The 13,571-nt window shown below is 37.2% G+C and overlaps 1 protein-coding gene across 3 annotated transcripts in view; it reads left to right on the plus strand.

Moving 5' to 3' along the window:
* VPS8 (VPS8 subunit of CORVET complex) overlaps positions 1 to 13,571 on the plus strand; it is a 300,505-nt gene that overhangs the window by 194,648 nt on the left and 92,286 nt on the right. For all 3 annotated transcript variants that reach the window (XM_040252398.1, XM_040252383.1, XM_040252391.1), the window contains 3 exons: positions 1,472 to 1,561; positions 4,439 to 4,481; positions 8,276 to 8,379. In XM_040252398.1, coding sequence (XP_040108332.1) covers positions 1,472 to 1,561; positions 4,439 to 4,481; positions 8,276 to 8,379 — 237 coding nt within the window. The remainder of the gene's footprint in view (positions 1 to 1,471; positions 1,562 to 4,438; positions 4,482 to 8,275; positions 8,380 to 13,571) is intronic.

Below are 13,571 nucleotides of genomic sequence, written 5' to 3' on the forward strand. Positions count from 1 at the left end.
CGTTTTTACCTTTGTGCAGTTGCATCAGCAATGGCAGTCTCCACCCTAGTTAGAGGCAGGCTGAGGGCCTGAGCTGGTTCCAGTCCTTCCTGATAATTGCATTTAATTGTGTGTGGGCAGTGACAGACACTGCCAAGGCTGGAGGCAGGGTCAAAGTCCAGGCAGCTGCTGCTCCCTCCCAGGTACAGGCATGCACGCTAATCCTTGCAGTGGCTCTCCGCTCTGGCTAGATGCAGGGCCCTGGCATGAGGTGGCTCCACTCCCTCCATGGCCACTTGGCCTCATTGGAAATGAGATTTCTAAAAGGAAATTTTTTGAAATGACTTTTTAAAGATTGGTTAGTGCTGGTATGTGCTGTTAATTTTTGTGCGTTGTTTTCCAATCTTATACTTTTTTTTATTCCCTCATCAGATGTCTGGGAACTCTGGGATATTACTGAACAGAAGCAGTGATAATATGTGTTCTCTCCTTATTTCTGATTTAAAAAGTTGGAGAAGGAAATGGCAAGCCACTCCAGTATTCTTGCCTGGAAAAGTCCATGGACAGAGGAGCCTGGCGGGCTGCAGTCCATGGGGTTACATGACTGAGCATGTGTGCGTGAGGATGGAGGGAGATGGGTTGGTAGCAATAAACTGGTAGAACTAAAAAAGATAAATAATAAAAGGGGATGTGTCTAACATTTTATATTAAATATGGTATTTATTTTAGGATTCTAATAGATGATTTTTATTAAACTAAGAAAGTTCAGTTACCAGTTTGGGTTACAGTGTTTTGTATTGTTTTTGTTTTTGTCAGAAATGAGTGCTGCATTGTATTACTTTTTCTGCATTCATTAAGATGATTACATCTTCCCTGTTTGATCTGTTCACCTGTTAATATGTTATTTGTGCCTTTCTTTTTTCTTACTCCTGAGAAAGTTTAATTTATTAGTCTTTTCAAAGACTAACGTAGGATTTTTTTAAATCTCAGTGTTGTTTCTTTTTATGACATTCTTTTCTGTATTTATTTTCTTTTTTCTTAGCTTAACTGATATTTCTTTTTTAACTTATTAGAAACTCTTGGTTTATTAATTTTTATTAAGATCCCACAAGCTAATTTATAGTGTTTTCATTGTCATTTTGTTCTAAATATTTTATGAATAATTACACTTATCAATTTCTGGTGTATATTATTACTATTTATGTATACATGTTACTTTTTGTTCAGTGGATATACATAATTCAGGTGCATAACAACTTTTTAAAAAAGTGAAAAGAGAATGAATGACTTTGGTTCACTTGTAGTCCCAAATAGGCCACTCTAAGACTAGAAAGACAAATATTTGCATGTTATGCTGTAGAGTATCAGTAATATACTGTTTAGCATATGAATTCATTATTTATTGTTATGGAGCTTTCTCATCCTTACTAGGATATTTTGACTCCACAAACAAGATTTTTCAACAAAAACTTCATCTTTTTTTCTTTGCTAGATTACCCAGAAGTATCAACTTTGTGAAGTCACTGCTTATCTATTAGAAAAGAAAGGAGATATTCATGGTGCCTTCTTAATAATGCTAAAGGTAACATTTTACTCTGTTTGCTTTGTCATATTTCTGTCTAGCCCTCTATCCATTTATCAATTTATTTTTTTTTCTTGTGATAAAATTGACATATAACATTGTGTAAGTGTTCATCAATCAGTTTCTTATGTTTCAGAGTAAGTTGCAGACAGCAGTACATTTTCTCCCTAGATATTTTTATCGTGCATGTCTTTAACTTGAGTCAGTCTTTCTTTGTATTTTTTTAAGGTAAAATTTACATCCAACAAAATCCTCCAGTTTTAAATGTACCATTTAATGAATCGTAACCAATGCATGCACTTGGTTAACTCCAGTGCCTAACAAGATAAGAGAACATTACCTTCAGCCCAGAAAGTTCCTTCACAGTCAGTTCCCAATTCTGTCCCCTCAGAGAGAACAATTTGAATTTTTTTCTCTGTGGATTAGTTTTGCCTTTTTGTTCATTCATATTAATGGAATCATCCCATAGATACTCATGTAATTCTTCTTCCATTTGGCATAATGTTTTCAAGATTTATCTCTGTTATTACATATATCAGTTCCTTTTATTGTTGAGTAGTATTTAATTGTATGATTACATCACAGTTTATCCACTCTCCTGTTGATTGACACCTGAGCTATCTCTAAGTGTTTTGCTATTATGAGTAAAGTTGCTATGACTGCTCCTGTACAAAAATGTTTTCCTTTCCCTGGGGTCAGTACTGGGGAATGGAATTGGTGCCTCACAAGATAGGTAGAGGTTTAGTTTTATAAGAAGTTAGCAGACCTCCTTCCACAATGGCTGTAGCATTTTATGTTCCACCAGTAATGTATGAGAGTTCTGATTGCTCTACATTCCAACAGCAGTTGGTGTTATATCAGTTTTGTAAAAAATTTCTTTTAATTGTTATAAAATAAAATTTACCATTTCAGTGGCATTAAGTATATTCACATTGCTATGTAACCTCGCTATCATCCATCTCTTTTTCAACTTCCCAAACTCATTAGACCAGATATTCTTCCCTGCCTGCTAGCCCCTGGCAACCACCATTCTACATTAGACTCTGGGAATTTGATCACTAGGTACCTCACATAAAAGGAATCAAGAAATTTGTCCTTTTGTGTCTAGCTTATTACAATTAGCATAATGTCTTCAAGATTTATTCATATTGTAGCACATGTCAGAATTTCATTCATCTTTTAAGGCTGAATAATATTCCATTATATATATACTACATTTTGTTTTTCCATTCATTCAACAATGGACACTTGGGTTGCTTCCACATTTTGATTGTTGTGAATAATGCTGCTGTAAACATGGGTGTACTAATATCTTCTTGAGTCCTTGCTTTCAGTGGGATTGCTGAATATATACCAGAAGTGGGATTGCTGAATCAAATGGCAATTCTATTTTTAATTTTTAAAGAACTGCCATACCGTTCTTCTGTAGCGACTATTACTGTTTTACATTCTCACCAGCAGTGCACCAAAGTTTCTATTTCTCTTCACCAACACTTGTTATTTTTTATTTTCTTGGTAATAGCCATCCTAATGTGTGTGATTATATATCCATTTTTTAAACATTGTCATCTAGCTAGGAATAGATTAGGGATGTCCTATTTATATTTTAAAAAATAGTTCACATTAGCTTCTAGTTTTTTTCTAGCCATATAATTGTGAAACAGGCCAATAACAATATTCCACAGAGAATTTGTATAGGCTCTTAACCCCTTTTAATCTCTAGGTTACTCTTTCGTCTCTTTTTTTCCTTGCAATTTATTTGTTGATGATACCATGAACCCAATTTTAAAGGATAAGTAAATGTATTCTTGGTATGGATGGGAAATGGAGAAGTGAGAGATCTTTGCAGGGAATAAGGCGATCGTTTGCAAAATACAAAGGAATACAAACTGCTAGGAGATGAGCCAGTAGCTTTACTAGGGCTCAGCTATCAGTGTATAAATAGGCAGGTCAGGCTGGAAACAAAGACTCGATCCAGATTTAGAAAGATTTTGTAGGACATGCTAAAGAATTAGGGCTGATTGTGTTTTCACCCAGGATGAACTAAAGGTTTTTAAACAAGAAACTGATGTGATGTTGTTTCATTAAGACTGTTCTGTTGACTGTAGGAGAATCTGTGGGATGCAGAGAAGGAGGACATAAAACTGGAAGCAGAGAGCACTTGCGAGGCTATTGCAGCAGTGAATCAGGAGGGCTTGAGTGGGTGTGACGGTTCTGGTGAAGTGAAACGAGAAGTTGGATTTAAGAACTTATTGATCATTTGAATATGGTATGGGGTGAATGAGAGGGAGCAGTTAACGATGATTCTGACTTTTAGCTTACCATTAGCCTATAAAGGACCTCAAGGAAAGAAGCAGATTTGGGGTAGAAGAGATGTATTAAGGTCAACTTCAGTCTATATTAAAAAGCCTTTGGAATATCAGTTAGGAGTGTCTGAGGATCTAGAATTCAGTGGAGCAGTAGATGCTACCACTGCAGATCTAGAAGATGTCCCCCAAGGCTGTGCCCTATGCTGTGGTGATAGACTTGTCATGTCCTTTTTCTTTGTACCCATCCCTTTTTCTCATAATTGAGTGTGAATTTTATTCCCTTATCCAAAGCATGGATTAACCCTAATCCCCATTACTGTGCCTAAAGACTAGCAATGATGACTGTGTGGTGGGACAACAGAAGCAAAAGTGGGGCAGAATAAGTGATATTTGATGCTTTGGGTCACTTCCAGTACTACTAGCTGTGCTTTCTCTATACACAGATGTTCTCCTCTGAATGACAGAGAGCATTCTTAAAAACCTTGTTGTTTCTTGGATTTTACCTTTAAAATATGTTAATTCAGGTGTTGGTGGATTAGAAATATAAAGTGTTCCTTTTACCTCCTAGAGACTACAGAGCAAACTTCAAGAGATAATACATCAAGATGAAAGTAAGTTCTTGAGTGTAATTTGCAATTTTTTTTTCTGTGGACCCCATGTTTTATAATGTATTAAATGAAAAACTACATTTATTAAGTAATAATTACATTGATTTGTATATTGCTGTTTATCATTGATCCAAATTTTGACTTGTTTTCAAGGCTCATAATAGGAAGTAATATAAACCATTGTGCTTTTGTGATGCTAATTGTCAGTACTAGAGGTCATTTCATTATACAGAAAATTAGATATTCTTCACTGGTATTAATTTTTGGCTATACTTTTGTTCTTATGTTTTGGTTATTATAAATGAGATACATAACTTACATTTTAAAAGTTAATGTGCTGAACAACAACAAAGCAGAGCTTCTAATCAGTAAGTAATAGCCAATGTTTCTGTTTTGAGCTTACATGATTTTAACAGAAAGCAGTAAAACTTGAAGTTTAGAATCTTGAATGACTTTGTCACAGATAGATATGTAATTTTTATTATTTTCCTTGATATTAAAAAATTATTTATTTTGTAAAAGTGTGGTAAAATAAGTGCCACATAAAATTCAGTGTTTTACCATTTTTAAGTGTACAATTCATTGGCAATAAGTACATACACACTGTTGTACAATCATCACCAGCATCCATCTCTAGAACCTTTTCACCTCGCCAAATTGAAATTCCTTGCCCATCAGTTACTCCTTATTCCCTCCTCCCCACTCAGCCCCTAGTAACCACCATTCTGCTTTCTGACTTGATGAATTTGATTACTCTGGGTTAGATATCTCATATAAGTAGAATCAAGTAGTAATTGTCCGTTTGTGTCTAGCTTATTACACTTAGCATAATGTCTTCAAGATTTATCTATGTTGTAGCACATGCAGAATTTCACTCTTTTTTAAGGCTGAATAATGCTCTTGTTTTATGTATATGCTGCGTTTTGTTTTCCCATTCATCTATCAATGGGCGCTTGGACTGCCTCTCCCTTTCGACTGTTGTGATCAGTGCTGCTGTGAACATGAGTATACAGACATCTCTTTGAATCCTTGCTTTCCCTTCTTCTGGATATATATTGCTGGATATATGGATTGCTAATCTAAATGGTTGGAGAAGGCGATGGCACCCTACTCCAGTACTCTTGCCTGGAAAATCCCCCTGGACAGAGGAGCCTGGTAGGCTGCAGTCCTGGGGTCGCAAAGAGTCAGACACGACTGAGCGACTTCACTTTCACTTTTCACTTTCATGCATTGGATAAGGAAATGGCAACCCACTCCAGTGTTCCTGCCTGGAGAATCCCAGGAATGGGGGAGCCTGGTAGGCTGCCATCTATGGGGTCACACAGAGTTGGACATGATTGAAGTGACTCAGCAGCAGCAGCAGAAGCTAAATGGTGGTTCTGTTTTTAATTTTTTGAAGAAACACCATGCCATTTTCCATAACGGCAATATCATTTTACACTCTCACCAGCAATGCACAAGAGTTTCAAGTTCTCCACTAACATTTGTTATTTTCTGTTTTCTTGGTGGTAGCCACCCTATTAGGTATGAGATAGCATCTCCTCATGGTTTTAATATGCATTTGTGTAATGGTGATGTTGAACATTTTTTTCTTGTACTTTGTTGGCCATTTTCTTTATCTTCTCTGGTGAAATGTCTGTCCAGATCTTTTGCCCACTTTTGAATTGGATTATTCATTTTCCTGTTCCTTAACATTTTCAAAATAGCCCTCCCAAAGTTCAGAGAATCACTGGATAGGTGATTTTTAGATTGTTTTACCTTTTTAACTCACTAACACATTTCTTGAATTCCTTGGCCCACACAGTCCTCTAAACACCTTTACCCTAATTCCCCATAGAGTATTTGTTCTTAGAACTTCCATAAACAGTTGACTTTTCTTTATGTAGTTCAACTAAGCATTTAGTTACGGTTTTTGTGCTGTCAGTAAGTGTTCAATTTGACTGCTAGATTTGTTGCAATTATAGTAGTTTTCTTTTCCAGTTTTCTGTTATGAAAGTAATTTTTGCAGATACTACATGAAAGAATATGGGAAAAATAAGAATGTTTCCCTAAATCACTACAGTGATTTGCAGGTGATATGTCTAGGGAAGCCAGTTCTTTGAATTCCAACGAGGATAAATTTCTCAGTAATAGTCTCATAACTACCATCTACTGTCAGATTCAATTTTGACAATGTGCATTGGTGGTATAGTAGTAAGCATAGCTGCCTTCCAGTTTTGACGGTGTGCTTAAGAATTTTGGAGGATTTGGTAATTGCACAACAGTGAGCTAGTTCCTGTGGGTTACACACAGATGGCTAAAACCCAGTCCTCATCCAAAGAGCTAACTCGCTTGAAGGAGATAGATATGTTTAAAAAAAAAAAAAAAACTTCCAATGCAGGTAGAGTCAAATACTGTAGTAGAGAGGCAGTGAGAGTGACAAAGGATTGGGCACAATTGGGAAACTATCTGTAACTGAGTTTCTTTTGTGGAAGATGCAACCTTGGAAGTAATCATGACTGGAATAATGAGTAGGAATTTGAAAGACAAAAGCAAGAAAAGGAGCTTCTGGGTTAAGGAGAACATGAAGATGAAAGTGCCTGACTAGTAACCTTGGGAAATAATCTGGTGAAACGATGCCCCAGGATGTTTACTGTGTTTACTTAGGATCAGAGGTTTATTGACATTCTGTTGGTAAAAATTAGTTTTTCATGGGTGAGACTCACGTTTGGACTTGTGCTTGAGAGAACTAGTGTTTAGCTACTCAGTCGTGTCTGACTCTTTAGCAACCTCATGGACGGTAGCCTGCCAGGCTCCTCTGGGACTTCCCAGGCAAGAATACTGGAGCGGGTTGCCATTTCCTTCTCCAGAGGCTCTTCCTGACCTCCAGTCAAACCCATGTCTCCTGCATTGGCAGGCGAATTCTTTACCGCTGAACCACCAGGGTAGCCCTAGGACAACTGTAGTGGCAGTATAAAAGGGAACGAGGGAGCCAAGATTTGGGAGTCAGAAATTAAGCTACAGTGCAAACGAGGTGCTGAAGGGCTCCGTCAGGTAAAAGCCGTGGATATATGGGAGCATGGATATGGAATTAGCAAAATTAACTATTTATTTGAATGTATGGATGAAAGCATTAAAGATGGTGAAGATTTATAAACTGGTTGACTTAAAGGTCATGGTTCTGTTAGTTTTGAAATGTAAGGGTTTGGAGCCTATTTGAAGTGAGAGGACTGGGCTAGGTTTTGCACATACGAAAGTTCAAGGAGATTGCAGGATGCCCATGTAGAAATGGATGCCTAGAGCCTGGTGAGAATTCAGCCTGCAGATTATGAAAAGAATAAGAGCCGGCGGTATATATTTGAAGGTTATCAGCAAGGACATAGGAGGTAAAACCAGAAGAGTGGCTGAAGTTATTGAAAAAGAAATGAAGAGAAAAGTGCCTGAAATAGTATCTTGAAGAAATATGTACATTAAAGAAATAGAGGGAGACCTGTAAAAGATATTTCTACTAACAAATCCACAAACAACTGGGGATTTTTCCATAGCTAAAGTACATTATAATGCTAAGTATTAATATGATGTGCTTTCTATGTCCTAGGAATGTCAAACATTTATATAGAAGGCTGTGGCAAACAATTGTCTGCTTTTTAATCTACTAAACCTCAGTATCAGGTCTTACACATGATTATATGTAAATGATTATATGTAAATATGAAACCTAAAAATATGCAGAGAAAAAAATGTTTAATTTTTTACAGAAGCTTTGAGATTATCAGTATTATACCCTTGAGTGATATTAACAATTTTTCTGACTTTAGATACCAAAGAGGATCCCTCATTGAAGGATGTTGAAGAGACCATGGTAGAGACGATTGCCCTCTGCCAGAGAAATTCACATAATTTGAACCAACAGCAGAGAGAGGTAGGAGAATGACTACAAAGCCTTTTAAAAGTCTGTTCTAGTCTGAAACTAGAAACTAATTCTATTTCCACTGCCCTCTCAGCCACCTGAATTCTATGCAACTGGATTTTAATCACCATTCAGTGTTCCCAGGAGTATATGACTCCTAAAGTTATCACGGAAAGGGCCTGTCTGCTTTGTTCTCACAAAAAGCTTTATATTCTTAGATTTGACTGTACTGCAAAACTTAGGTGCGTGAATACTAGATGTCCTTGTTCTCTTTGGACAGAGATTTTGTGTATTCCGTGTAGTGGTACTATGGATGTGTCATCCATTTATCATCTCTTTTATTCCCTGGGGATAAAGTGAGTATGAAGATCTGGAGGAAAAGCCTCAAGGGATACAGAGAAAGCTGGAAAAGGTCAAAAAGGCTACCATACAGTACTTCTCAACCTTGGCTGTACATAAGTCACCTGGGGAGCTTTGAAAGCTCCCAGACTGTACCCACGATCAATTAAATTTAAGTCTCTGGGGCTGGACCCCCATCATCATTGTGGTTCTGTTTGTTTCTTTTTCTGTTAGGAGGAGAAGGAAGGACTGGCTTTATTACTTTGCCAGGCACAGGGGGGGAACATAGTAGGCTAGTGCCTCAAAAACTGCTAACCCCTCCCTAGTGAACGTCTCAAAGCTTCCCACTTGTTTCCACTGTTGCAGCCAAGGTTGGAACCACATCTGTAACAGATTCCAGACTGCAAAAAGGGAGTACACAAAGCTGAAGGAGGAGGTATAGTTGAGCACCTGGTGTGGCTAGGAGTTACAGCAGTGAAGCAGAAACAAAGGGGGTGAGATGCGACTTGACAGCTAAGACTCTGTAGTTTTAAGAAGTAAAGTTAGCAGTATGATGTGGCATAACTGTGCCTGCCTTTCCAGTCTCTGGCCTCTGACTTAACACCACCTGGCCTCCTTCCACTGCCTGGGCTTCTGAAATGGGAAAGAGGGTAAAATTTTTCATAGAGTTTGCCATACATGTTACAGTGAAAATGGTAAATTTGTGTGTTTTCTGTTCTTATGAGATGGGTAAATTTCTCCTTTACTTTTTTGTCAAGGCCTTTTTTCAGGTTATAAATTTTGAATACCCTTTAGAATATAAATTGTGTATAACAAACTAATTTACATAATGGATGTGGGTTTTTTTAAATTAAACTGAGTGAAATGATGCATGCCCATTATTTTTGTAATCCTACAATACAAAAAGTTATTCAGAAGGACATTTTTAAAAAAGTATCCTGTATCTATCATATCACTCAGAAATAACCATCATTATCATTTGACGAATATCACTGTAGATATTTTTTTCATCTGCCTAGTTTTACGTAATTTTAGAAAAATTGGATCAAAAATGCTTTCCTTAAAAATGCAGTATTTAATCTCATTTAGGAAGCCTGTAAAACTGAGGAATTTCTGAATTTAAAATAAATAGTTCTTTACTATATTATCTACTAATAAATCTGTCTGAAGTTTAAAAAAATCTGAATAACTATAATAGATTGGAATTATCATTTATAATTACATTTCAATTTTTATAGTATCTATGATGTGCAGCCAATAAGGAAGTTTATGTGAGTCCGTACACACTTGCTCCAGCCTCTCTTCTCTATCCCTCTGAATTTTTATTAATTATGTTATTTTACTTCATTGAGGTTAGCAAAACATTCTTTTCTATATCCACAGTTCCCATAGTGTCTAATCTTTATTTAAATGGATTATAAGCTTTACACTGTTCCTTTTATTTTTCTTTTAAAGTACTTTTTAAAAAAAATTATGCATTTTTGTTAATGGCTGCACTGGGTCTTCATGGCTATGTGGGAGGCTTTCTCAGGTTGCAGCGAGTTGGGGCTATTTGTTGTTTTTCTCGGGCTTCTCATCGCAGTAGCTTCTCTTGTTGTGGAGCATAGGCTCTAGAGTGCACTGGCTTCAGTGGTTGCAGCTCATGGACTCAGTACTTGCCTCTGGAGCATAGGCTCGTAGTTGTGGCCCATGGGCCCAGTTACTCCGTGGCATGTGAGATCTTCCTGGATCAAACTCTGTCCCCCACAGTGGCAGGTAGATCATTCCTATCCACTACGCTACCAGGGAAGTCCTACACCACTCCTTTTTGCCATGATTTTTCCATTCGTGAGTTTTTATTTTATTTTTTGTCTGTCTATATTACACATGGTTATATTTTGATTTAAAAAAACACAAAAGTAAACTGTGTTTATATATATTTAATACTATGTGATCACTCACCTAGAGCCAGACATCCTGGAATGTGAAGTCAAGTGGGCTTTAGAAAGCATCACTACGAACAAAGCTAGTGGAGGCGATGGAATTCCAGTTGAGTTATTTCACATCCTGAAAGATGATGCTGTGAAAGTGCTGCACTCAATATGCCAGCAAGTTTGGAAAACTCAACAGTGGCCACAGGACTGGAAAAGGTCCGTTTTCATTCCAATTCCAAAGAAAGGCAATGCCAAAGAATGCTCAAACTACCACACAATTGTACTCATCTCACACGCTAATAAAGTAATGCTCAAAATTCTCCAAGCCAGGCTTCAGCAATACATGAACCGTGAACTTCCAGATGTTCAAGCTGGTTTTAGAAAAGGCAGAGGAACCAGAGATCAAATTGCCAACATCTGCTGGATCATGGAAAAAGCAAGAGAGTTCCAGAAAAACATCTATTTCTGTTTTATTGACTATGCCAAAGCCCTCGACTGTGTGGATCACAATAAACTGTGGAAAATTCTTCAAGAGATGGGAATACCAGACCCCCTGACCTGCCTCTTGAGAAACCTATATGCAGGTCAGGAAGCAACAGTTAGAACTAGACATGGAACAACAAACTGGTTCCAAAAAGGGAAAAGAGTATGTCAAGGCCTATATTGTCACCCTGCTTATTTAACTTCTATGCAGAGTACATCATGAGAAATGCTGGGGATGAAGTACAAGCTGAAATCAAGATTGTTGGGAGAAATATCAATAACCTCAGATATGCAGATGACACCACCCTCATGGCAGAAAGTGAAGAAGAACTAAAAAGGAAAGGGAAAGAGGAGAGGGAAAAAGTTGGCTTAAAACTGAACATTCAGAAAACTAAGATCATTGCATCTGGTCCCATCACTTCATGGGAAATAGATGGGGAAACACTGAGAGACTTTATTTTTTGGGGGGCTACAGAATCACTGCAGACGGTGACTGCCGCCATGAAATTAAAAGATGCTTGCTCCTTGGAAGAAAAGCTATGACCAACCTAGACAACATATTAAAAAGCAGAAACATTACTTTGTCAACAAAGGTCCATCTAGTCCAAGTTATGGTTTTTCTAGTAGTCATGTATGGATGTGAGAGTTGGACTGTAAAGAAAGCTGAGCGCTGAGGAATTGATGCTTTTGAACTGTGGTGTTGAAGACTTTTGAGAGTCCCTTGGACTGCAGAGAGAGCCAACCAATCCATCCTAAAGGAAATCAGTCCTGAATATTCATTGGAAGGACTGATGCTGAAGCTGAAGCTCCAATACTTTGGCTACCTGATGCAAAGAACTGATTCATTTGAAAGACCCTGGTGCTGGGAAAGATTGAAGACAGGAGAAGAATTGGACAACAGAGGATGAGATAGTCGGATGGCATCACCAACTCAGTGGACATGAGTTTGAGTAAACTCCAGGAGTTGGTGATGGACAGGGAGGCCTGCCATGCTGCAGAGAGTCAAACACGACTGGGGTCAGACACGACTGAGCAGCTGAACTGAACTGAATCTGAAATATGTCCAGATTCACATATATTAACAGCAGAATTAGATATTAAATTCATGCCTCCAGAACTCTAGGGATTATTCTGATTATATTTGAACTCCTATCTCTTAATCATAGATAGAAATAAAGCTTCCTTTGATTTGGTGAAAGGGTAACTTATTCTGTATTTTTTTTTTTTTTTTCAAAAATGTATCTGAGCTGGTATGTGAGTATTCCTCTGTTAGACATGCATTCACCTCTCAATACCACTCTCTACTTGCCCCCACCCTCTGACAACTGGTTTTTGCTTCTTTTGTGAGCAACTTTCATAACAACAAAAAAACATGTGAATGTTAGTTTTTATTCAAATATTATTTTTGTGAAAATGCTGAACTGATTATATGTAATATCACACATTAAGTTTGCGGGATATTCATGGTTGTTTGCCTTTGTTCCTGTTTTGGAGACAGTGAGAGAGAACAAGAGCTCTGGCCATGGACCCTAAACTAACTAAAAATTGGAAGTATCCAAAAGCTTGATAATGAACTATCTGTATTGTCTCTTCCCCAAAGTTTCTTCCGTTAAAGTCAGAGTGCAGGAAGTTGGGTTGTCAGTCCTTTTCCAGGTGGAATCTGTACTTGTCCTACTTTGTACGTCTGTCTGCCCCAGTGTCCAGTGATTACATGTAATAAAAAATATGGCTTTGTTGTGCACATAATTCTGTGAAGAGGAAAGTGGTTGGTTATGTAACATGACACAGTAGTTCACGTTCAGTTGTGCCGCTCTCAGGGGTTAGGGTTGTCATTATCATGATGGTTATTTTAGCCGGTGAGTTTTTAGTTATCCAAGTTAAAATTTTAAGAACCAGCCTTAAAGAGCAAGAGAGATGAAATATTTAAAAGGTATTTGCCATGTATTTCTGGTTAATATGGAGATTTAATTGAAAAGTTCCTCTCTTTAGGGTATAAATACTTCCCATGGCTCTTACCTCTACAACCATGCTTCCCCAGTCTGCTATTTATAAATCAAGAATAAAGTAACCTTTAAAAAGGTAATTCACCTAAAATTCCTGGATTAAATAAGGAAAAATTGAAATCAAATTTCTAAATATATTATAAAAACCAAAAAGGTAAAATTTAGGTATACCATATTCAGTTAGATTAAAAGACAGACAGAAATGCTGTGGTTTAAAAACAAGTTGAAATAGGCAACTGAAAGACAAGCTAAGTAAAGCCATCTAAGAATAAAATACAAGATTAAAAATTCATGAGTACTAGATAAAATAAATTAAAATTTCAATAAAATAAAGAATTGTCAGTATACAACATAGTTAAAACTAGTATCTTAAAAACTAGAAGAAAAACTGTTTAAAAAAATAAAGCATAAAATCCTGGCCTTAGAAAACCTCAAATGGGGGCAGATAAGGGCTTCCTTGTAGAGC

Source organism: Oryx dammah, unplaced genomic scaffold (genome assembly GCF_014754425.2).
Source record: "Oryx dammah isolate SB20612 unplaced genomic scaffold, SCBI_Odam_1.1 HiC_scaffold_2, whole genome shotgun sequence".
Classification (NCBI taxonomy): Eukaryota; Metazoa; Chordata; class Mammalia; order Artiodactyla; family Bovidae; genus Oryx; species Oryx dammah.